Here is a 26,010-nt window from a genome sequence, read left to right on the forward strand (position 1 = left end):
CGATTTTCTGAAACTGTTATGGATTTAACTGCACTAAGCATAAGTAATTAAAATGATTTCAGCCACCTCCTACAACAGTTAATAATCTCTTTTGTGTTACTGCATCAGTAATGATAAAAAACACAATAATACAACACTGACAGTGGTCATTCTGCACTGAGTACTTTTGATACGTTAAACATATTTTCTTATGTACCTCCATCACTAAAATTGGGCAAATCACAAACATGTCAATGTTTTACAGAAAAAAACACAAATAAGGATCAGACAAAAATATCAAGGAAATATTTCATTTTATTGTAACATCACCTGCTTTATATGAATTATGGTACTAAAATTAAACAAATGTGTATCCACACCACATGAGTGAACAGAACACACTAACATAACTGGAACTGAAATTAAAAAAATGAAGGTCTCTTCTTTATGTTAAATCAGGCATGTCTTAAGTATCCACATTCCACACCAATAATCCATGAACACATCATTAAAACACAACAAAATGATTATCTAGATAACAAATTAGTTCATAGTTTTGTATTTAAATGATTTGTTAAAAGGCAAATTCGGTTGCTGCTGCTATTTCAATGCTGTTGGTTACTTCTGGGTTTTTTAACTAGGATTTGTGGCTTTAATAAGATGTGCTGTCACACTACATTAAAGGCTAATCTGAGATGTCTGAAGCTTCATCATCTACTGTATGCACGGTCAGAGTGTGTGGGCTTGTTGCCAAAAGCAGCTGTAATATGTGTAGACACTTTACAACATAGCTTGTTCAGGAAATTTTGCAAGACAAACCTTAAAACTTCTGCAGCAATGGTATGAACTATATAGTACACTGCACTGCAATCTGTTTCAATATCAATCTACTGCATATCAGACATTCTGTTTACATTCTGCTTTTTCCACAGTATTTCTGGTGTCCAGGATGTTAGTTACCTGTTGGAGTGGAGAGAGCTTTGTACCTGGACAACCTGCTAAGCCTGTTGCCTTTCTGCCTGCTCTGGTTATCCACTTGCTCTCCCTCCTCACCTTGCTTCTGCCCTATGCTTTCTTCTACCAGTCCCTGTGACAGCTCTGTGCTGTCCTCTCTGACTGAAATAGCACTCTGTTCATCAAAAGCAGAGGCTTGTCTTTGCCCTCGGGCCTGCTCAGAGCCAAAATGTTCTTCTGACAGCAGTGCAGGACTTACTGCCCCTAAAACCATCTTAGGAAGTGACTGGACCTTTGTCTCTTTCTGTGGGCTGTCTTTGTTGCCTTCATCCTCAAAAAGTTCTGGAGTAAAGAAGACAGTTTGGTCCTCCTCCTCTTCATCTTCATCTGGATCGTCAGCTGAGAGCAGTTCACCATCACAGCCAGGAGGGGGGTTTGTTACTTGAGAAGGCTTCAGAGCCAAATTGTGCATTTTCACTTTGATTTCACGGGAAATGTCTCCAGGCTTTTCTTCAAGACAAGCTGCCTCAGTCTTCTCTTGTGGAGAGGGGTTTTGCTGTTTCTCCCTGTGCTCCAAATGACAAGATGTTTCCAAGTGCTGGTTGGAATTAGTGGGCACTTTTTCTTTAAAGACTGGCTTCCTCAAGCTGCTGCTGATGGGGCTGGAGGTGAAAATGTGGTACAGAGGCCGAGCTGGTTTTTTTTGATGTAATAGGGGCTCTGCTGGGGGACTGTCCACCGGATTCAACCATTCTACAGATCAGACACAATCAGCAAAATCAGTTTACAGCAAATACTTACAACCTAATACTGGCATATAACCTAACTCTGACAAAGACAGCAGAGGAAACACTTTGAGACTCACAAAGAAGCTTTTAGGTCTAACCATGAAATGAACCTGGTATGCAAAGCACTACTGCTGCCAAGAATATCTTATACAGAAAGATAAATGAGGAAGATGAATATAGAAAATATAAATGCGGGTTTACGCTCAATATAATCCAAACAAAGGTCAAGGGGATTTAATTAAAAGTAACAGTCAAACATCTGCTCATCAGTTCGCTCCAGCGCCACTCAGGCACGCCACAGACCTTACAGTAATGAGGCAAGCCACTCAAAGGATCCCATGGCCCCCGCCCCCAACTACGAGGGAAGGGTGGGGGTCTGCTACTGCTCTGCTACCACCCTCGCCCACCACACAGAATTCAACTAGGTAAACAGCTCAACCTTGTCATGACCCCAAAGACAATGGTTTACGATCAAGGCACTGAGCAAACACGTCACCTAAACATATTTTCTTGTTATGTTGTCATGCTCATTTATCCTTGGGCACAAAACCGACAAGCACCATTGTGCTGTAGATGTTATACCTCATGAAAAGAGAAGAGATAAATGAGGTGTCAGACCATGGGATCAGTGTGGTTCTAATAGCTAATTTTTTAAAGTATTTATTTATCAGAGGTTGAGCTATAATAGAGAAACAACACCTCTTCATCGCATCCCTATCATGAATTGAACAGACTGAAAGCAGATCCTAACATTTACATAAAGCAGCATTTTCCACTTTGCCAATTTTCAACCAGCTTTGTATTGTAACAATGTACTTGTAAACGAACTGAGGTATATCTCTACATCTTAGGGCCCTGACTCGCCAAGCCAATGGTTGGCTGTTGGTTGATGTCAGGCAGTTAGTAAGCATCTAACGCCCTAGTTCTGGCAGGATGTCCTGCACTGTTGGCAATAGTTGGCTCTTATTGGCTTTTCTTCAGTCAATGCAGGATGTTCAATCGACCTTGGAGACAGTAAAGCCCATTGGTGAATGAAATTACTTTGACTGGCAGTTCAGTTCAGCTCATGAGAAGAGAAACGCAAGTGAGGAAAGCAAACAAACGGCTGAAGTCAAGAGGGACAGAGATCAAAACAAACCTGGGGGGTATTCCAGAAAGCGGGTTATGTGAAAACTCAGAGTAAGTTAACCCTGAGATGAGGGAAACTCTGAGTTATCCATTCCAGAAAGAGAGGTAACTGAAACTCTGAGTCAATCACCATGGTTACAGACTCTGTGAACATAACCTGCTCGCTGACAGTTTTTCTTCACTAAACCCTGAGTTTTTCTGTCTCCTCCCTCTTGCACGCTGTTTCATTTCCTCATTCATTCAGTCCGTGAAAGCTTGTATCGAAGCTCATTAATTAGCGGAGATTTACCGTCTGTCACAGTCTAAATCCCGCTGGATATTAGTTTGTTACTCAGGACTGTCTTACGTTAGGCTGCTGAATTTATGCACATCAATCATTTCTTTGGACATCGGTTTTTGTCTTTACATTCAAATATTACACAGCGAGAATTCACCCTCAGCTCAGAATCAAACCTGTCCTTTTTATATTTATTATTTTTTATAACACTGTGCACAAGGATCAGACTGTCAGTCTGTTAGAGCAGCTCCCAAATGTGTATTGCACATAATGTGTAGGTCTAATTATTTAAATCGGTATGAAGCTTTAGACACGTAGTATCAATGACTAATGATCTCTATCACTGATGTCATTGGTCGCACTGATGGAACATAATTCCTATAGCCTAATATTGGGGATTATATGTTCATATTTCTGAGTGAGCAATGGTGCAGCATTTCAGTGTCTTTAAATTTACTACATTTGTATCTGAAATAAAGTCACTGAATGCTGTTGAGTCAAGATACAATTAGATGCGCAACATTTTCAAATCTACTGTATTTTAACCTCAACGTCTTTTCAGGTGCAAATCACCAAACATATTATTACTGGGTCAGACTGTGAGTTTACAGTCATGTCTTTATGTCTTTTATCTATAGCCTAGCCTATATGTTTCAAATCTTCCTATTTTTCAGTTGCTGCCTCCTGTGTTTTTTCCCATCAGATCAAATCTGAACAAATATATTATTATATATTATTAATATAATGTAATGTAATATATCTACAGCCTGATACACAGTCAGATTCCATCACTTTATCTTCATTAAGAATTATGTAAGTCTGATAAATGATGACTAAACGGACAACACTGAATCAAACTTTATTAACTTTATGGTTAACTTATTTACACTCGCTCTGACTCAGGCTCTTCTTTTAAAGATAAACGTGCACCGTCTGCTACACATGCATTAATATCTCTACATCCACTGGATTAAAATGGAGCGCTGTCTTTTATTTACCTGTTGCCATGGTGAATCGTGGAGTCGGAGCTCCATTGATGATGGCTTCTTATTGTCGGTTTAACTCAGAGTGAACATACTCAGAGTTGACTGAACTAACTCAGATCAGCTGTTCTGGAACCGGATACTCAGAGTTTCCCATCTCAGAGTAAGTCAACTCAGAGTTCAGGGATAGACTTAGAGTTTGTTGAACCTCCTACCTGGAATACCCCTCTGTTCTATTGGGTAAGATTATGTTCTTAGCCACTGAGTTGATTTCACTGATTTTGTTTTAGCAGAAACAGTTCCTAATTGTTGCATTCATGTGGTGTTGGAATTTTCAGATAAATTAATTTCAGACTGGAAAAAGCCACGAATGCCCCCTATAAGTTGGAACAACAACTTGGAGAGTTGGCAAAAATTTTGGCACACCAAAGTTGATGTTCGGCTGATGGCAATTGTTGTTGTTTTTTAATTAATTCCCATATTGCATGTCATCTTTTTGCTCACACATAATTTAAAATATGGTATTAGGTTGTAAGCATTAATTGCTGTCCACGTAGAGTGACTGAGATAAATTATTAGTCGGGTAAAACAATAATTAAGTCATTTTAGGTGATGCACTGATACTGCAGCAACAAGTCTGGGACAAAACCACTTTGTAATAAAAAGCTTTAAACTGTTACCAACATGTTGTTTAAACGTGCTGAGCAATAAATGGCAACACATCTTTATAGCGTCCATGTTACTCATGAACACATAAAAGCCGGAAGAAGACAACCAAGATTATGTTACAGTATTGCCTAATCCTTGCCTAATGTGTTTTCAGAAACATATTTTAGCTTGTGGTTTAACTGTAATTCACGATCATTTGTTTCCAGCCAGCTGCCATATTGTTTCTTGTGGAAAAACAGCCAAGCTGCATTCACGTCAACCACCAGCAAGGGTGTTTACTGGTCCGCTGCAGCACAGTGCATTCTGGTAGTTTTTCTACCTCTTGAGGAAAAGCAAAAAGCACAGCCCTTTCCCTCAGTTTTCTCTGGTCATGTAGCACCAATTTCAAAAGTATTTGCATCTTTGCACCGCATACACAGCCTGGTTTTATAAGAACATCTTTACAGCAGTGAAATACTTCTTTAAATCTAAAAATAAAAGGTGTTTTTGTTCTAAAATTTCACCCTTTCATGTTACTCCTAACCATTCCACCCCAATAAAAAATGTGTAAAAGATAAGTGACAATATTCCTTATTCTTCTTACTGTCAGCAAATGTCATGAAGAGAATAAAACCAACAATGGATGTATCTACTGACATCTATTTCTCTGTGCCATAAAAATAGTAAAAACACATCAGTGAGCCACACTGTTTCACAGGGTGACATGTTTCTTCATTATCATGAACACAACTCAATCCCACACACACTGTCCAAATCAGTCTGCGGCAGAAAATAGTCAACATCAAATCCACTTTGCTCCTCTTTGAGTAACCTCTGCTAAAAACTACAGTCACCAGCTTTTTTAGAAAATTATTGAGCCTTTGTAAAAACAGAATGAATGGGCTTCAGGCAGAGAGCCACAGACGGAGTAGGAAAGTCAAAGTACTGAGAAACAGAGAAAAAATGTGGGTTTTTTTTTTTTTTTAATTAATGGGATTACTTTGCTAATTTAAAAGCGAATTTTATTTAGGTTATGTAAGTTCTTGTTTTGGTATTGGTACAGACATCCAAGTCCAATCCCATGGTTTTGGTCTTTGGTCATGGGGTTTGTTGACAATAAAAAAAACATACAATGATGCCGGCCTGATCTTTTACCCTGTTTTCCTGTGCTGTTAAACTTAAGATTAAAAAAAAAAAAAAAAAACAGAAAAAAACCCCCACAGAACATAGGCACACTAGGTAAAAAGCATACATGTAAAACCTTTCCCATACTGCAGATAATATTTGATAGAGATATTAACCTCACAGCACCAAAATTCTACCTTCAACTTTTCAGTTCAGCTCACCTGCTTTTTCATTTTGTTCGGCTGAGGGGCTTGTATCCTGCTGGAATTCAGCTGGTTTGACACATAAGGGGGCTGTCTGAGGTTCTGAGGCCTTGGTCAGACCTGACAAGTGACTGTTTGGCGGTGAGACACTAGAGCTGAGGGTCTGACTGTCTGAAGGAGCCACCTCCACCTTCTGCTGCACCTGAGAGAATGCTACCAGAGACTGCATGGCATTGCTGAAGGTGTCATGATGCTGCACGAGCTGACGGACCCATTTTGACAGACCTGAGATTACACAAACACATACATCAAAGACGAACACTACCAGCAGCCTTACAGTGGATAACTATTGCCACCTAGTGTTTAAGTTGAGAGGCTGTGCTGTTACATGAAGTGCTCAAACAGTACCTGTGATGTACTTATTGGGATTATTCCTGTAACGGTCATCCACTATAATCAGGGCACCCCAGTCATTCCTGTGACGGATACACCTGTGAAATTAAGTTTGAAGGTTTAAGTATAAAATACAGAGAGCACTAAACTAATTATTGAATAAACCTCCAGGTGCAGATTTACCTTCCCAGGGCCTGGTTTAGAGCTCTGTAGGCCTGAATCTCATACCAGCGATGGCCTGGGAGAAGACCCCTGTTCTTGCAGTGTTGGTCATTGTACTTCATCTTCAGTTCCACCTGAAACCAAAGGCCAGTAAATTAAAAGATGATACAATGTCCTATGGGACAGTATTTGGATGAAATTCCATCAAAATTGAACATGATGAACAACTGTTCCCCAGTACACCATGCTTTATACACCAAATGTTTTAGTTTTCTTGCATTAATCAGGGTGGTGTCTGAGGTTCTTTCTGTTTCCTTAAAGCTCAGACAAAAGATTTGCAATGAGATGAGTTGACACAGGCAGTTACTTGCAAAGTGCTATTCTGCAACGTTCTTAAAACCTGCCGGTTCACACCAATGCAACTAGATGAGAAGGTATATCATCTCTGTGCAACAACTCTCTTCCATTCTGATGTCCAGCTTTTCAGGCTTATTTTATGTGTGAATATAATTTGTAAAAAAATAAATAAATATGAATGAGGATAATGACACTGAGATACTGACCACAGTTGCATTTGTAGTAGTGATGAAACGGCAAATAAACAAAATGAGCATCAGATGGACTGTATTCAGAAACAGAGAGTTCGTGGGGACAGAGCACCTGCAACAGCAAGCGGTCATTTTGAATTGACCGGGAGACTCCACTACAAGCTGATTGGCCGTTAACACAGGTAACATGCTTTATGTTCTAAAATCAGCCGCCTGAGTTGCAGGTCACACCATCAGCCAGCTTGAGTCAAGCTCAGACCGGCCAGTTCACACCGCTGCAACTTTTCTCTGCAACATTCTGGTTTCATCTTGTCGCGAACCATTGGTCTGAACTGGGCTCTAGGGCAACAAATAGCCATGTGACTTATAATAAGCCATCATATAAAACTAGATGCACATGGCAACATTATCATCATCTTTTGAGAATCACTTTAACATGATAAGGCCAAGATAACTAAAAAACATTGAGAGAATGAAGTTGACATAATAAACTGAAAAAGAGTTGTGCCACGTTTTCATTTTGCTTGAAAACATGCTTGTCTGCACCTCACTGTGTACGTCTTCTCAAGGTTAGAAATTAAAGTATTTGGAAGTAAAACCAAAGTAGAGAATACCCTTAAAAAGCAGACAGTAAAGGTTTCTATCAAAGACTTTGGTAAGGATGAGAAAAATAAATATTAGATGTATTTTCAAGCACCACACAAGCTGCTTGTTCTCACTCTTTGTTTTTTGTAACAACAATATTTACAAAACGTATTTCTAATGTCATCTACTCAACAGAAATGTTCAGCTGATTGATCTAGTTCTGGACTGAACTGACTAAAAAAGACAATGAGAACAGCAGTTACAATACTATTTCAGCAACTTACTCTACTTTATTGTTCAGGGGGTGATCTCAAGAAAACATGAACAAAATGTAAGTCATAAAAGTTGCAGAAACCAAAAAAGAGGTATCAAAATGAATCACAGGGCATCCTGGTGTTGTGTTTCTATTGTACACTATTAAAAATTAAAGGCCAAATGCCCAACAATAGCATTTTTGGCACAAGAAACTGGCACAAGAAACCTTCAGGACCTGAGGGAGTTGGGTATTACTTGCCCTCATAGACAGATATGTTCTGAAAGGGGAACAGAGGGGCTAAAGAAACCATAGCAGAGCAGAGTTGAGGTAGGACATGGCAGACAAGGTGGCTGAGGTGACATGAAGCATCCCTGCACAGAAATGCCAGGAAAGCATCCATCCATTTGCATCTGTCGCTGCTGATTTTAGCGCTAACCTTTCAGAATTGACAAGTGAAAAGTTCAGCTGGCGTCTGACGGAATGCCATGCAGGGCAGGCTGCTGAACGGGGCTTTAACTGCTTTTGACAGGTACCGTGTGTTTGCCCTAAGCCACCAAACACTGGGCCATGGCAGGTACAGCCTGTTCCCTGACACGCATCACGCAATGCCACTGCAGCCTGTCTGGGTTTGAGTACATAAACAAACAAGCAGAGTCACAGGAATTCCTAAATTTTGCAGCAAAGTTGGACAATGACTAATAACACCTTACCTAAGAAGCATGCTAAACACTGAGCAACACCTGCCAACACAGAAAACTTGCACTGATACTGGAAAACGTTTATAGTTGTATGATGATGTCTGGTTTGTCAGGACATTTATAATCACGGGATTTATTTTCAGAAATACAGCAGTAGTGCAGATTGTGAATGGGGGGCAACTCATACAGCTACGCAACACAAAGTCTTGTTAATGCTGCTGGCTTTATGGTGAGATGTTTTTCAATGCATGACACACCAGAGCAGTTAAAGAATCCACTTCTAAAACCACAGCTTGAACAGAAAGGCTGGTAGCCTCAAGCCGACAGTGTCATCTAAATCCAATCACAGTCCATTTCAGCGTTTGAGCCATCACATCTCCAGTCTGTACCATGCCATTGTCCAATCTAACATGACAGGTTGCATATGTGAAAAAGCCAATTCTGGCTGCTAGCAAATCTCCCAAATGTGCAAGAAACCACAAGCTAGAGGGGATTAGTTAAATGTCAAGAGATCACTCGCTTGCTATGGCCTTGGCCTCTACAGCAACCTGTTCATCTCTAAAAACATATATTTGTCCAGTAGGCATGACTTGCAGCGGAGCGCATCTGTTTGAGCTACATTTTATGTGGGGTGTGTGTATGTGCACGTCTGTGTCAGTGTGCAGGCCTCTGGCGGTCCGGGACATCTTGTGCTTGTCACTGAGATTGCTGAGCGCCTCATCTGCCACATAAGGCTGAGCTGACAGTTGAGTGGCTCATCTTGAAAAGAGTATCCGTGTGTGTGTGTAACACACACTCAGGACATCAGGACATCAGACTATCACACTGCTTTTCAACATGCCACCAAGGCTACACATAGATTCCTGCTTATTCTCTAATAATTGTTGTCTTATGTTCCAATAAAAATAACTGTTCTAAAGAGGAATGAATGTAAAAGTCAAGTTGCTAGATTTGACCTATATGTTAAGGCTGAGCCTGACTTAAGATCTGCTTTGTAAGGACAGGCATCATTATGGAACAGGGTTGTTGTGCTTGAGTGTGGTCTCAGTCTCGACAAAATGTTTCTCATTTTCTTATGGATGTCTTGACATCCATGAGTAATTGAGTAATGCATGGTTGTTTAGATTCTGACTTTTCTCAGTCTTATGGGTGTTCAGACTCTGACTAGTCGAAGTCTAATGGGTGCTGATTCTGACCTGTCATGCCCTTTACAGCGGTCTCCCCTAGTAGGTCAGCATATACAGTATTTGATTTTATTCAACTACAATAATATCACCATGAATGCGACTGTTGTAAGACAACATGACGAAATTAAATGGGCACGGGGTTTTTGTTTGGTCTTTGTTTTTAGATGGTCAGATGTTTTAAACTCAGTCTCTATTTTTACTTGACCTCCATTTTTGGACCTTGTCTTGACTCAGTCTGTCTAAAATTTGACTTTAGTGGTCTTGACTACAGCACTAAAGCGGTTTCCTCAAAACACCTTAAGTTTTCTCATTAAGTATACTTAAGTATAGACACTTAAGGCTTGATTTCTCTTAAGCTGAGGTACTTACTTGAAAGTGTCGCACAGAGCTCCCTAGAGGGTTTCCTTAGTTTAAGGAAAAACATACATTGCAACAGACATTTACTACAATGAAAGATTTTACAACCATTAAATTCTACAATTTCCATGGTAACTGTTTGCTCGTTTGCGCTCACACTTTTGATTTTTTAAGTCTTTTGTGCAATATTTCAACTAACTTTACAGGATTCCTTAAGAACAAGACCAAGATAAGGAGAAAGCCCTTAAATACTTAAATGAACATTTTAAGGTAACCTGGAGGAAAAGACGTGTTTTGTGCAGCTGAATTAATTTTGAGAAAACCTTAACTTGGACTTTAAGGAAAATCATTACTTAAAGTGATTTGTGCTACTAACCCCTGGTATCAAACCTCAACACTTTTGGTAACAACCAAACAATATGCAGAGCACCAAGTACTAAAAAACACTACCAAAGACCGAGAGCTGATCAGATTTGTCTAGTTTTTATGTAGGGTTGCTTTTGTGTCAGCATTGTTTCACATGTGAGAAGTTAAGCTTCTGTACCTGAAAAAAAAGGAGTTAAGCAAAAAAAAAACAAAACAAAAAACAAAAACAGGCTTATATCTCTAAAACTAAGGAATTGTAATAACTCTAGTTTTTGGTATCTGTGTTGAAACTTTATATTGCACCAGTAATGGTATCAAAACAGTTTTAAACTGTCCCTAGCCATGAATTGTGTGAAAATATTTATTAAAGCCTAAATAAAGGGTTGAATATACATTAAAAAAAGGTGGACTATAGCGTGACTTTCAAGCTGGCCTGTGGTGCTGACAAGGACACTACAGGTAGTGAAATAATAATAATAATAATGATAATAATAATAATAATACATTTTATTTATATAGCGCTTTTCAAAACACTCAAAGACACTTTACAAAAACAAAAAAAAACAAGATAAAAACAATATAAGAGCAGTAACTTATGAACATGCATTATATAGCCTTCTTTCAGTGGTTCATGAAAAAAGCCATGTGTACAGCCTTGAGTGTGCCTGGAGCATCCATCATCCTGTCTTCTTGATGATTTCCATGAACTCTATAACATTCCTCCAAAATCTCCTTTAACAATCTGTTTTACATGCTTGCAGGTCTTAGAATTAAAATGCTCTTGGACTTCTCTTTAATAAAAGGGCAGTAGCAAGAGACTGACTGAGCCCTTCATTACACTAAGAGAAATGCCTTATCAGTTGTTAAGTGTCTTTTTATTGCTTGTTAAAGCCACTTATTGTTTGACTCACTCATACAGGACGTGACTGTTAACTGTAAAACATGCCATTGGAAAAATTCAACCCAAATGTAACACCACCTTTGGCAAGGCTTTCTCTGTAGGACTTTTTCAAGTTCAACCTTTGATCTTTGTCACAATAACACAACAGGCCAATAAAATGCCATAGTATGTGCTTAGGCTGTAGCATGCAAGAGTTATGCCTGTCTGGGAATGCAGGCCATGCAGGTAGCTAAAGTACTGGAGTAGTTTAAGGGCCCGTCCCAATACCCCCCCTTAGCGCTACCCCTACATTTGTGCATTCCCGCGAGGGATAGTGGTGTCCCAATTCCTTTTTGCATGTAGGGGTAGGGGGCATAACTATAGGTAGTGGGTATGAAACTAGCCCTTCGGAGCGAGGGATTTCAGATGCTGACTTGCCAGCGAGGGGCAGACGTCGCCATGGCTACCACCGAGCAAGAGATGGGGAAAAAAGTTCATACATAGCTAACGTTACCTTCATCAGGTTGCTTGTTAGCTAGCTAGCTAGCTCGCACTATCTGGTGTCTGTCATCTGTCCTGTTCTGCAAAATTGTCGGAGTTTTCACATTACGATAACACGCCAGCTAGTATAACTATGCTGCCTCGTAATGTTAGCTGGTTAGCTAGCGAGCAGAAGTCCCCTGTTGTCTGTCGTTCATCAAACGAAGCATGATGAATGCGGCAAACGCGATCGGTAGGATGAATGAGACTCCATTGTAGATGCTGGTTGGAAATGTAGATGGCTCGCAACTTCCTGTTTAAAATAGTTACGTATGAGTGAATGTAAGCGACGCGGTGACGTAGTGAGTGGTGTCCCAATTCCTAGGGAAAGATTTCTATCCCTACCCCTCGTTGCTTCATTTTGAGGGCCAAGGGGTAGGGCCAAGGGCTAAGTGGTAGTGGACAAGGAGGGGTATTGGGATTGGGCCTAAATGGAGAGAAGATGAGCTGATATGTCTTATCTTAGCAATGGGGCACTGCCGTGTGAGTGTGGCATAGAACAAACAAATTAATATGTCTGGGTCCATGTGTAAAGAGAATGTGCATGTGTTAGTAGTTATGCATGAAATTGGCAATGTAAGAACATGCTACATATCTTAAGTGCTATATTTTAGGCAATTGGACTTGCTTGCGTTTCTTGAAGACGTTTCGCCTCTCATCCAAGAAGCTTCTTCAGTTCTACCTGACTGGTACGAAGTTGCAGGCTTTAAACCCTGTTTGGGTGTGAACCCTTGCAGAGATGTAGGGGTCACATGTGAGCTCTTAGTTTCAGAGTCATTAGAGTCAAATATGAATCAAGTTTATAGCGGATTACCTGGGGTTTCTTTTTTTTTGGGGTGCCAGTCAGAGCTCCCTCTGACAATTTGAATTTGAGTAGTGGTCAGGTAATCCCCACAAGGATACACAACTCAGACCCTTTTGACCCTGTATCATGTACCCTTTTGAATTCAAACCACCAAGACAATGCAAGACCAGCAAAAGAAGACAATTGACAATGTCACACAGTTAAACCCAAGTGTATTCAAATTCCAACACAAAACACAAACGACAAACACAAACACTCCGACCCGATCGCGGACTTTTTCAAAAGCCAAGGATTGGCACGGCGCTGAGGAATACGGAGACATACAGAGGACACGGTTACTCTCAGGTAAGACCAGCCGCCATCTTGCCATGACACCATTTTGTAAACTGAGGAGTGTATTGTTGAGGGGATGCCATTGGCTGGTGCTGGAGGTGTGTCGGAGGCATGAATTATGGCGGAAGGGATGTTTTGAGATTTAAAGACGTTTTTTTTAATTATTATTACCTTGGCGGATCGCCACAAGTTTCTGTTACTGCGGTGCCAATTTCTTGCTTTCGATGTTTTCAGAAGCATATAGACCATTTCGGTGTTGGTAAACAGTGAGGAGGGCGGGGCCTCACTGATGGCAGAAACTGTGACAGTTGCACTGTCAACAGTACAGGCAGGAGTGCAAAAATCAAGAATCATAAGGAATATGGAAGATACATACGCCTCCTTGGATTATTTTAAGGGTTTGTCAACCGAAGACAGGTTAGCTTACTGTAATAAGCTAACAATTAGCAACGGAGTGAGGTTTCCTGACCCATACTTACTGTCGGGTCAGTGGGTCACCGACCCAACGAAATGGCTGAAGCTACAGCGGCTGGACATTTTTTTATATTTTGTGGAGAAAGTTTATACACATTAAAAACTCAAGGCATATAAATCCCTTGATGCTTATAATTTTGTGGCCTACTTTGCGGTCATGTCCAAGACATTGAATACCGAGACTTATCCGATGGTTTTTGTGCTCTACGGACCGAAGTACTGCCTAGCCAGCGACAAGGACACAAAACAGTGATGTACAAGATGTGGGCGATTCTGAACAAGTCGACCAATTATATACTGACAGCGAACTGCACCTGTATGGCTGGGTAAGTGTTGTTTAATGTAACCTTGCTAGTCAGACCTCAGACATGGGCAACATACGACCCCGGAACCAGGCACGTGCACGCAACGGCCTCAGAGGAAATCAAAACGACCCTCAAAACATCAATAAAATGCAGCACTGTGTAAACAGAAAAACAGAACAATCATAACCTGCCTACTTTCCTGGCACTGTGTAAACGGCAGCCTGTTGCAGCACAACAAGACATTTCCTCTTCTTTTATCTTTATTTTCCCCGTGAGCTCTCTGTTTTCCTCCGTTGATGTACAAGTTATTTCCAGTGTTTTTCTGCCACCAGGTAACTGCGGTGACGTAAGCGTGACGTCGACTCCGAAGTGGTCTATTGGTCCCTAAAGTTACCAAAAGTAGATCAGGCCAGAACCTTGAGCTATCGGGCTCCTCTCCTGTGGAATCATCTTCCTGTTGCGGTCCGGGAGGCAGACACTGTCTCCATATTCAAGACTAGACTTAAGACTTTCCTCTTTGATAAAGCTTATAGTTAGGGCTGGCTCAGGCTTGCCTTGTACCAGCCCCTAGTTAGGCTGATTTAGGCCTAGTCTGCCGGGGGACCTCCTATAATACACCGAGCACCTTCTCTCCTTCTCCTTCTCTCTCTCTCTCTCTCTCTCTCTCCCCCCCCTTTGCTAACACTCATGTCCTGTTATTGCATCTTGCTAACTCGGCTGTACTGCATGTCAGTAACTCGGCTTCTTCTCCGGAGCCTTTGTGCTCCATTGTCTCGCAGGTTAACTTATATCACAACGGTGCCTGGATAGTGTGACATGTGTGGTTGTGCTGCTGCCGTGGTCCTGCCTGGTGCTTCCTGCTGCTGTTATCATTAGTCATACTTCTACTGTTATTATACACGATTATTGGCACATATGTATACTACCATATATTAATATATACTTTCAACATATTGTACCACAATAGCCATAATTACAATTTTATTACTTTCATTAATGTTGTTGTAAGCTACTGTCATTACCATCTGTCCTGCATCTCTCTGTCTCTGTCTCATTGTGTCATATGGATTACTGTTAATTTAGTATGTTGATCTATTCTGTACGACATCTATTGCTCGTCTGTCCATCCTGGAAGAGGGATCCCTCCTCAGTTGCTCTTCCTGTGGTTTCTACCATTTTTTTCCCTGTTAAAGGGGTTTTTTGGGGAGTTTTTCCTTATCCACTTCGAGGGTCCAAAGGACAGAGGGATGTTGTATGCTGTAAAGCCCTGTGAGGCAAATTGTGATTTGTGATATTGGGCTTATAAATAAAATTGATTGATTGATTGATATTGTAGTGTACTGTTAAGCTGTAAAATGAAACCTGGCTGCCATGTTGAAAACAGTTGAGCCAAAGCAAAGCACCACCCACTGGCCGACTTGACAGCAGTGCAGGGGGGTACTCCATCAACGTAGCTAAGAATATGCAGACTAAGGTGTAATCTTGAAGTTTGACTAAACGCCAACTCCCAATCTAGCGCCAACCCATTCCATGAAGTGAAATCAGCTGGCTCCAATTGACGCTAATTCAAGCCTCACCTGTTAAGCCTCGCTTAAAATAAAATTGATTGATTGATTGATTGATTGATTGATTGATTGATATTGTAGTGTACTGTTCAGCTGTAAAATGAAACCTGGCTGCCATGTTGAAAACAGTTGAGCCAAAACAAAGCACCACCCACTGGCCGACTTGACGGCAGTGCAGGGGGGTATTCCATCAACGTAGCTAAGAATATCCAGACTAAGGTGTAATCTTGAAGTTTGACTAAACGCCAACTCCCAATCTAGCTCCAACCCGTTCCATGAAGTGAAATCAGCTGGCTCCAACTGACGCTAATTCAAGCCTCACCTGTTAAGCTTCGCCTCATGCATGCACGCAGGGAAAATAAAAAGCCCACACTAGTTGAGTGCCAAAAATTTTGCAAAATGTCAAAAAGCAAAGGAAAGGAGTGAGCGGAGGCTTTTTCTGCCGCGGAGTAAATGCTCCTTACGGAAGTGTATGAGGACTATAAGGACATAATAAAAAAGAATAAAGAAAAGAGAAAAGAAAAAAGGCAATACTGCACAAATTAATAAAGCAAGGGAGGTGGCGGACAGGCTAAATGCACAAGTGACAAAGAAAATTCAGCATTTCAGCACAATATCATGTTATATAAATCCCGCAACAAAGGGACAAAATATATGTAGATAAGAACACCTATTAAATCTAACAATTCAAGTACGCCTAATGAAATTCACCACATGTGTAAATTAATAGTAGTGATTGACTATTTATCACATTTATCTACTGATTCCTATGTAAATTTCAGATGATGCATTTAATCAAACTATTTTATGTCATTCATTGCATTTATCACATAATTGATTGTAGATTATGACATTTCTGAAATGATCAGTTTATAGGGGTGTGGGTGTGTCCCTCTCCTTCTCTTGGATGTACTCCTTATATAGCTGCTGTCAGTAACCCTAACCCTAACCCTGAATTGGCTGTGAAATTGCTAGCCAATTGGAAACAGAATGGGGTGGGGATGGGAGGGCAATCACATATTCATGTGGTTTGGTGTACAATCTTTATAATCTTTTTTTAAAGCCTCAGTTTCCTTTTATTATAGTTTTGTTTTTATTAGTTTGATTTTGGCTTTATTGTTTCTTTTTTTTATTATCTTATTTCTATAACATTTTAATTTGTTTTAATAGTTAATGGTTTTTGATTAATTATGTTATATATTTTATGATCTACGTATTATTTTATCATAACATGACAGCTGTGAGTGTGTAAAAGCACTGGGAGAACTGTCTATCAGGTGTCTGTTCTTGTCTATTGAACATTTTTTGATTATAGATGGAGCTAATCCTCACCTTAATCCTGCTACAGACCAGGATTGCCCGGCATCTTAAGTTACCATGGTTACTAGGCTGGGATTCAGGTCAACCACCTTGATGGAACGGAGTTGTGGCTCAGGTTGATGGAACGGAAACCGGAGTTTAGCGCGATGTATCAGGCTTAGCCCGAACCATGGTTTCCATGGTTACCGATGTGAGGCTAATCTTAGCCACTTTGATGGAACAGAACTCTGGCTCACATTAGCCAGACATGGCCATTTAAGCCTGGATTTGCCTTTAGCCTGCTTGATGGAATACCCCCCAGAAGCAGTGATTAACATGACTGTAAGCAGCTCTCTCTGAACTGTCCTGTGATGTGCCAAAGTCTCCCGTCATGACCTAGATTTTATAAAGCCTGGAAACAGTGCCAAGCGGAGTTGCAGAGTTACCACCCACTCAGTCAGGAAGTGGTCACCGGCGGCAAGTGAGTCTCTCAGGGACTGTTTTGAATGTACAGACTGGATTGCACTACTGGAGCCACAGGACAACAACATGGACATTGACAGGAGGGTAGACATTCTGAGAGAATATATATACTTCTGTGTTGTTGTTGATGGGGGGAAATGTGTTGTTGTTGATGGGGGGAAGGGGGTGTGGTTGTTGGTTTTTGGCTTTTATGAGCTGCTGGACAGCTCGATTCTATTCTAATTTGTGCCATCATGTAGTCACCGAATTGATCATTAGAGGATATGTATCAGGACCTCTGTGGTTCAGCTCATTAATCAGTAGGAGAAATCAACTGGAGTGACGTAAGACAATGTCAGCAAAAAAGAAACCTGAGTTTTTACAAGTTAGAAAGGGAGGGGAAAAAGCAGCATAATCGTACGTTCACACCAGAAGCCTCCAAAGAGAGACTTATTCCAAAATGGATTATATTCATTTTCCCCTTAAAACTCTGCACACAACACCCCATAATGACAAAGTGAAAAAAGTTTTTTTTTTGAGATTTTTGCAAAGTTATTTAAAATAAAAAACTAAGAAATCACATGTACATAAGTATTCACAGCCTTTGCCATGAAGCTCAAAATTGAGCTCAGGTGCATCCTGTTTCCACTGATCATCCTTGAGATGTTTCTACAGCTTAACTGGAGTCCACCTGTGGTAAATTCAGTTGATTGGACATGATTTGAAAAGGCACACACCTGTCTATATAAGGTCCCACAGTTGACAGTGCATGTCAGAGCACAAACCAAGCATGAAGTCAAAGGAATTGTCCGTAGACCTCCGAGACAGGATTGTCTCGAGGCACAAATCTGGGGAAGGGTACAAAAAATTTCTGCTGCTTTGAAGGTCCCAATGAGCACAGTGGCCTCCATCATCCGTAAATGGAAGAAGTTCAGAACCACCAGGACTCTTCCTAGAGCTAGCCAGCTGTCTAAACTGAGCGACTGGGGGAGAAGGGCCTGAAGGCCCTGACACACCAAGCCGACAGTTGGCCGTCGGTCAAAGTCGGGCCGTCGGTGAGCATCTGTCGCCCTAGTTTTTGCGGTGTGTCCCGCACCGTCGGCACTTTGGTGTGTCAGCACCTTTAGTCAGGGAGGTGACCAAGAACCCGATGGTCACTCTGTCAGAGCTCCAGCATTCCTCTGTGGAGAGAGGAGAACCTTCCAGAAGGACAACCATCTCTGCAGCAATCCACCAATCAGGCCTGTATGGTAGAGTGTCAGACGGAAGCCATTCCTTAGTAAAAGGCACATGGCAGCCTGCCTGGAGTTTGCCAAAATGCACCTGAAGGACTCTCAGACCATGAGAAACAAAATTGTCTGGTCTGATGAGACAAAGATTTAACTCTTTGGCGTAAATGCTTGTTTGGAGGAAAACAGGCACCGCTCATCACCAGGCCAATACCATCCCTACAGTGAAGCATGGTGGTGGCAGCATCATGCTGTGGGGGTTTTTCAGCAGCAGGAACTGGGAGACTAGTCAGAATAGAGGGAAAGTTGAATGCAGCAATTTACAGAGACATCCTGGATGAAAACCTGCTCCAGAGCGCTCTTGACTTCAGACTGGGGCAATGGTTCATCTATCAGCAGGACAACAACCCTAAGCACACAGCCAAGATATCAAAGGAGTGGCTTCAGGACAACTATGTGAATGTCCTTGAGTGGCCCAACCAGAGCCCAGACTTGAATCTGATTGAACATCTCTGGAGAGATCTGAAAATGGCTGTGCACCGACGCTTCCCATCAAACCTGATGGAGATTGATAGGTGCTGCAAAGAGGAATGGGCGAAACTGCCCAAAGATAGGTGTGCCAAGCTTGTGGCACCATATTCAAAAACACTTGAGGCTGTAATTGCTGCCAAAGGTGCATCAACAAAGTATTGAGCAAAGGCTGTGAATACTTATGTACATGTGATTTCTTAGTTTTGTATTTTTAATAAATTTGCAAACATTTCAAAAAAACTTTTTTCACGTTGTCATTAGGGGGTGTTGTGTGTAGAATTTTTAAGGAAAACAATGAATATAATCCATTTTGGAATAAGGCTGTAACATAGCAAAATGTGGAAAAAGTGAAGCGCTGTGAATACTTTCCGGATGCACTGTATTTGTGGCAGCTTTGGTCGCTCTCGTCACTCATCACGTGAATCATTGAACATTCGATTGTGCTTGTCAATTTAAAGGAGCCGCAAAGCGGACTACTGGCTTGAAAGCAGCGTAGTTGCTGCTTGCTGTTGTCCAGTCAAAAAGCTCATAGTTGGCCTACAGAAAGTTTGTTTGGTCAGTGAAAACAGAAAACGTATGTCATCCCATTCAAACCAAGCAAGGAAGACTTGCATGCTACGTCGCAACATTAGTCTGCAATTCTCTCCTCTATTACTAACATTAAGTACTTGTCTCACATGTCACACATAGGACTGAGTGGGCGCGAACGCAAGTAATAAACTTCTCGATATCCATTGTCGGAACAAGTGTGCTGTAGGAACCAAAGTTACATGGCTTATTCTCTGGGACCAGCTTCATCGAAGCACGTCAGCATTCCGACTGGTTGCCGCAGAACAGCGTCAGAGCTTATTACCATAAAGTTAAACGAGTTTTAACTCTCCTCCGGAGCCGCTCCGGTTGCTTTGGTCACCCAAGACGCGCGGCTGATGACCAGGTCGCCCAAGTCACCGGGCTGTCATTGAAAATGAATGACTTCTGCCGCTTTGGAAGCTCTGGTCGCTTTTGGTGTGAACATGCAGTAAGGCTTCAGTCAAAATCAACATGGGAGTGAGGAAAAAGTCACTCCACAAGTACATGAGTACAGAGCATTGCTGGTCAGCAGATTAAAGCACTGTAACAAATCATAATGATTCCTGATAAAACCTAGTCTAGTTTGAATTCTCGAAACACTACATCTGCCTTCCAGTGTTTTAACTTGCAATTTAACTGATAAGCAACAAAAATAAACATCAATGAGCAGTTTCAACAGTGATATGACAGCATAGGTCAGCAAGCAAAATCAGTCGGAGCTGCACTGTGTGAAAGAAGGTTAGTCTGCAGCTGTTGCTTTCTGTGGAACAACCTTTGCATATATCAGTGGTACCCCAAGTGACTATCAAATGTGTCATTTGTAAAAAAAAAAAAATAAATAAAAAAAAAACAACTGTATTTTTAAGTACAGTAAATTTCCTGCACAGAACTTACATTTCTGAGGGGTCCCCTATTCACAAAGACTCTAGTCTGCGACAGCAGTTACACACAGATCAACACTAAAGCACAGAATCAAATGACTATGATTCCAATGAGTACAAAACAAAATTCAAGATTTCACTTGAAGTTCTCTGTCATGCCTACATCTCTAACATGCCAATTTTTGTAGTCTCTTTTAAAAGTATGTACTAATCAAATAGACAGTTACATATGCTGTTTACATGCCGTAACATTTAACATAAGATTTCATCCTTGTACCTCGACCCATTCAAATGGAAGTGTCATGACAGGTAAAGCACAACATATCCCTGCTTCAGTTTAAACTGTTCAATCTGGAAATTAACAAAATAGCATTTCATTTTCTTGTGTTGTTTTATCAAATTAATTTGATGACTTTAAAGGTACAGTAGGTAGCTTTTATTAAAAATACCTTTTTATCACGCCTTACCCGACATGCTGACATATTGCGGTAAGGCTGTTGTGTCATATCCAGTGTTTTCTGTGACAGCGTCTCTGTGCTGCTCTAGCGAATTCTACTAGCTTGCTTTCTGTTTTTTCCTCAATCCAGTTGCTTAAAGGGACAGTGCAACCAAAAATGAAAATTTTTAGCCTCATTGTAGCCTGTAGCTCTAACTGCCTCTGTGTACACTGTGCTGACGTGGGTGCACTTGCGCGAGACTGTGACACATGGGCACCGCCTTCATGTGTGTTCATGTGCTTTCGCTGGTCTTGCACGCACACGTGAGCGCGGTCCACATTTTGGAGTTGCAGCCATTTTTAACGCTAGTTTGTTAATCAGCCCTAAACCTAAACTAGATTATAATTCATTTGAAAGCCTTGTTCTTAGTCTTTTACATCCGACCTGGAAAACCTTGCAGCCACTTTTATTTGTTATAGTGTACCGTGCTCCTGGCCCGTATTGTGAATTTGTATCTGAATTCTCTGAATTCTGAGTTTTTATCCAGTTTAGTTCTTAAATCAGATAAAGTTATTATTGTAGGCGATTTTAACATTCATGTTGACATTGATAATGAATCCCTGGCTACCGCGTTTATCTCATTATTAGACTCCACTGGCTTCAGTCAGGGTGTACATAAACCCACTCACTGTTTTACCCATACCCTCGATCTAGTTCTGACATATGGAATTGAAATTGATAACGTAACAGTCTTTCCGCAGAATCCCTCGCTATCGGATTATTATTTGATTATTTTGATTTCTTTTTACTCGATTACACACCACTCAGCAACAGTTACTATACTAGATGTTTATCAGATACTGCTGTCGCAAAATTTAAGGAAATGATTCCTCTGCTGTCCTTCAGTAACAGAGGTTTCCCGTACCGACTTTAAACTCTCCTGAATTGATCATCTTGTCGATAGTTAACAAAGCAAAGAAAGTTAGCTCCTTGGTATAACTCTCAAACCTGTAAGTTAAAACAAATATCGCAAAAATTTGAAAGGAACTGGCGATTAACCAAACCAGAAGCATCTCGGTTAGTCTGGGCAGACAGTCTCAAAAGGTACAAGAGGGGCCTTCGCAATGCCAGAGCAAACTATTACTCAGCTTTAATAGAAGAAAATATGAACAACCCAAGGTTTCTTTTCAGCACTCTAGCCAGGCTGACTGAGAGTCACAGCTCTATTGAGCCATGTATTAGCCCTTACCAGTCATGATTTTATGAGCTTTTTTAATGACAAAATTCTAAGTATTAGAGGCAAAATTCATGACCTCCTGTCCTCAGATAGTACCTATCTAACCTCAAACACAGCTGTAAGACCTAATATATATTTAGATTGCTTCCCCCTGATTTCTCCTCAACAACTGACCGCAGTGATTTCTTCATCTAAATCATCAACGTGTCTCTTACACCCCATCCCAACTAGGCTACTTAAGGAAGTCTTACCTTTAGATAACACTCACTTATTAGACACGATCATTATATCTTTATTAACAGGCTATGTACCACAGTCTTTTAAAGTAGCTGTAATTAAACCTCTCCTAAAAAAGCCCACCCTGGATCGAGAGATGCTAGCCAACTATAGACCAATATCTAATCTTCCCTTTCTTTCAAAGATCCTTGAGAAAGTAGTCGCAGACCAGCTGTGTGATTTTCTCCATGATAATAATTTATTTGAGGAATTTCAGTCAGGATTTAGAGTGCATCATAGCACTGAGACAGCACTAGTTAAAATTACAAATGATATTCTGATTGCTTCAGACAAAGGACTCGTCTCTGTACTTGTTTTATTAGATCTTAGTGCCACATTTGACACAACTGACCATCAAATTCTGCTACAGAGACTGGAACATTTAATTGGCCTAAAAGGTTCTGCACTAAGCTGGTTTAAATCTTATTTATCTGATCGTTTTCAGTTTGTTCACGTTCATGATGAATCATCCTTACGTACTAAAGTTTGTTTTGGAGTTTGGCAAGGTTCTGTGCTCTGACCAATCCTATTTACTCTATATATGCTTCCTTTAGGTAACATCATTAGAAATCACTCTGTAAATTTCCATTGTTATCTTGATGATACACAATTGTATTTATCTATGAAGCCAGAAGAAACTAATCAATTAATTAAACTTCATAACTGCCTTAAAGACATAAAAACCTGGATGAGCTCCAATTTCCTTATGTTAAATTCAGACAAAACTAAAGTTATTATTCTTGGCCCCAAACAACTCGGAGACTCTTTATCTGATGACATAGTTTCTTTAGATGGCATTGCTCTGGCCTCTAGCACTACCTGAAGAAACCTCTAAGTAATATTTGATCAAGATTTGTCTTTTAATTCTCATTTAAAACAAACCTCAAGGACTGCATTTTTTCATCTGCGTAATATTGCGAAAATTAGGCCTATCCTGACCCGAAAAGATGCAGAAAAATTGATCCACGCTTTTGTTACCTCTAGGCTGGATTACTGTAACTCCCTATTATCAGTTAGCTCTAGTAAGTCTTTAAAAACTCTCCAGCTAATGCAGAATGCAGTGGCATGTGTACCAAAAGGAACTAAGAAACAAGATCATATTTCTCCTGTTTTAGCTTCTCTGCATTTGCTCCCTATAAAATCCAGAATTGAATTTAAAATCCTACTGTTAACTTATAAAGCCCTAAATGGTCAAGCTCCGTCATATCTTAGAGAGCTCATAGTGCCATATTATCCCACCAGAACACTGCACTCTGAGAATGCAGGGTTACTTGTGGTCCCTAAAGTCTCCAAAAGTAGATCAGGAGCCAGAGCCTTCAGCTATCAGGCTCCTCTCCTGTGGAATCATCTTCCTGTTGCGGTCCGGGAGGCAGACATCGTCTCCACATTTAAGACTAGACTTAAGACTTTCCTCTTTGATAAAGCTTATAGTTAGGGCCGGCTCAGGCTTGCCTTGTACAAGCCCCTAGTTAGGCTGACTTAGGCCTAGTCTGCCGGGGGACCTCCTATAATACACCGGGCACTTTCTCTCTCTCTCATGTCCTGTTATTGCATGTCACTAACTCGGCAGTATTGCATGTCACTAACTCGGCTTCTTCTCCGGAGCCTTTGTGCTCCACTGTCTCGCAGGTTAACTCATATCACAGCGATGCCTGGATAGTGTGACGTGTGTGGTTGTGCTGCTGCCATGGTCCTGCCAGATGCCTCGTGCTGCTGCTGTTATCATTAGTCATATTTCTACTGTTATTATACACATATGATTATTGTTACATATGTATACTACCAGATATTTATATATACTTTCAACATATTGTACCAGAATAACCAGAATTATAATTATAATATTATTATAATATCATTACTTTCATTAATGTTGTTGTAGGCTACTGTCATTACCGTCTGTCCTGCATCTCTCTGTCTGTCTCTCTTTCTGTCTCATTGTGTCATACGGATTACTGTTAATTTATTATGTTGATCTCTTTTGTACGACATCTATTGCACGTCTGTCCGTCCTGGAAGAGGGATCCCTCCTCAGTTGCTCTTCCTGAGGTTTCTACTGTTTTTTCCCCCGTTTTTTGGGGAGTTATTCCTTATCCGCTGCGAGGGTCCTAAGGACAGAGGGATGTCGTATGCTGTAAAGCCCTGTGAGGCAAATTGTGATTTGTGATATTGGGCTTTATAAATAAAACTGATTGATTGATTGATAGGCTGGCACTAATAATGTTAGCATGTTGTATTTGTTTGGAAAACGTGTTTAGTATGAGACAGTTGTTTTGTCGTTACCTTTGTTAAATGTTGCTGTTGTCCCTGGTTTTATATGAGAAGATGAAAAGATCGCTAGCCACTAGGCTAATTTATACAATGTAAAATGCCATAGACTTGTGCTAATAATGTTAGCATGTTGTATTGGTGGGGGAAATGTGTTCAGATAAAGACAAGTGTTTATCTGTGAATGCTGCGAGTTATAGTGAAGCCATTTTGCGTACTTATGTTTGAAATTGTCTCTATTAAGTCATATTTAATGTGTGTTTTGAATCAACTAAACTTTACAGCACTTGACAGAGTCCTCCACTGCCGACTAGCGTTTTGGAGGTGTAACTGCAGTGTGACACAGACACACCACTGCAGAAATAAATATAACGTGCAGATTTTTTTTCTTCCCACGACTAATCGATTAGTTGAAGATTATGTACGTCTAAAAAATACCTCCAACTTGTGGACTCACCTTAAGCACTGCCATCCAGAGGCCCAATTTGACACCTTGACAAAAAAGGTGGGCAACCAAAAACAGTCTCAAACACAGGCCACAGTCACTCAGCTGTTTGATCAAAAGGCAAAATGGGCACCTTCAGACCAGAGGACCAAGAAGATGGACAGGGCAGTCATAGAAATGATAGCTACAGATAACCAGCCATTCACAGTGGTCTCAGACGTTGGTTTTCAGCGGCTTATGAAACTTGCTGAGGCCCGTTACACTATCAAGGATGAGAAATTCTACTGTACACAGATGCTGGATGAAACATATGCTGCAGCTGTGACAAAGGTGAAGACTCTGATCATTCCAGAAGAGGTACCATACATGGCCTTCACCACTGACTGCTGGTCAGGCACTACAGAATCATTGATGAGCCTCACAGGACATTTCATCCACAAGGACTGGAGCAGACAGCAGGTTGTGCTTAATGTGAAGACCATGACCGGATCACATACAGCACAATACATCCAAGAGACATTTTTGGAAATGCTGGACTCCTGGAAAATAAACACAGATCATGTGGTTCTTGTTCTCAGGGATGGTGGAGCCAACATGGTTAAAGGCATGAGGCTAACTGAGCTTCCAGACGTAAGCTGTGCTGCTCATACTTTACAGCTTGTCATCAATGATAGCCTTTCCAGTCAAAGAGCTGTGCTGGACATTATTGTCACACTTAAAAGCTGTGCAGGTCACTTTGGCCACTCCATACTGGCCAAACAAAGGCTGAGAGGAATTCAAGAGGAGCTTGGCCTCCCACCACACAGCATTATCCCAGTTGCCCAGACTCGGTGGAA

At 40.9% G+C, this 26,010-nt stretch overlaps 1 protein-coding gene across 1 annotated transcript in view; it reads right to left on the minus strand.

Annotated features, from left to right (window-relative positions):
- Positions 1–276: 276 nt before the first annotated feature.
- brip1 (BRCA1 interacting helicase 1) overlaps positions 277–26,010 on the minus strand; it is a 238,687-nt gene continuing 212,953 nt past the window's right edge. The window contains exons 18-21 of the mRNA XM_078166852.1: positions 6,662–6,774; positions 6,494–6,576; positions 6,104–6,370; positions 277–1,686 (exon numbers count right to left, since the gene is read on the minus strand). Of these exons, the coding sequence (XP_078022978.1) occupies positions 932–1,686; positions 6,104–6,370; positions 6,494–6,576; positions 6,662–6,774 (1,218 nt within the window). The 3' untranslated portion in view covers positions 277–931. The remainder of the gene's footprint in view (positions 1,687–6,103; positions 6,371–6,493; positions 6,577–6,661; positions 6,775–26,010) is intronic.

This window comes from Epinephelus lanceolatus, chromosome 4 (assembly GCF_041903045.1).
Source record: "Epinephelus lanceolatus isolate andai-2023 chromosome 4, ASM4190304v1, whole genome shotgun sequence".
Taxonomy (NCBI): domain Eukaryota; kingdom Metazoa; phylum Chordata; class Actinopteri; order Perciformes; family Serranidae; genus Epinephelus; species Epinephelus lanceolatus.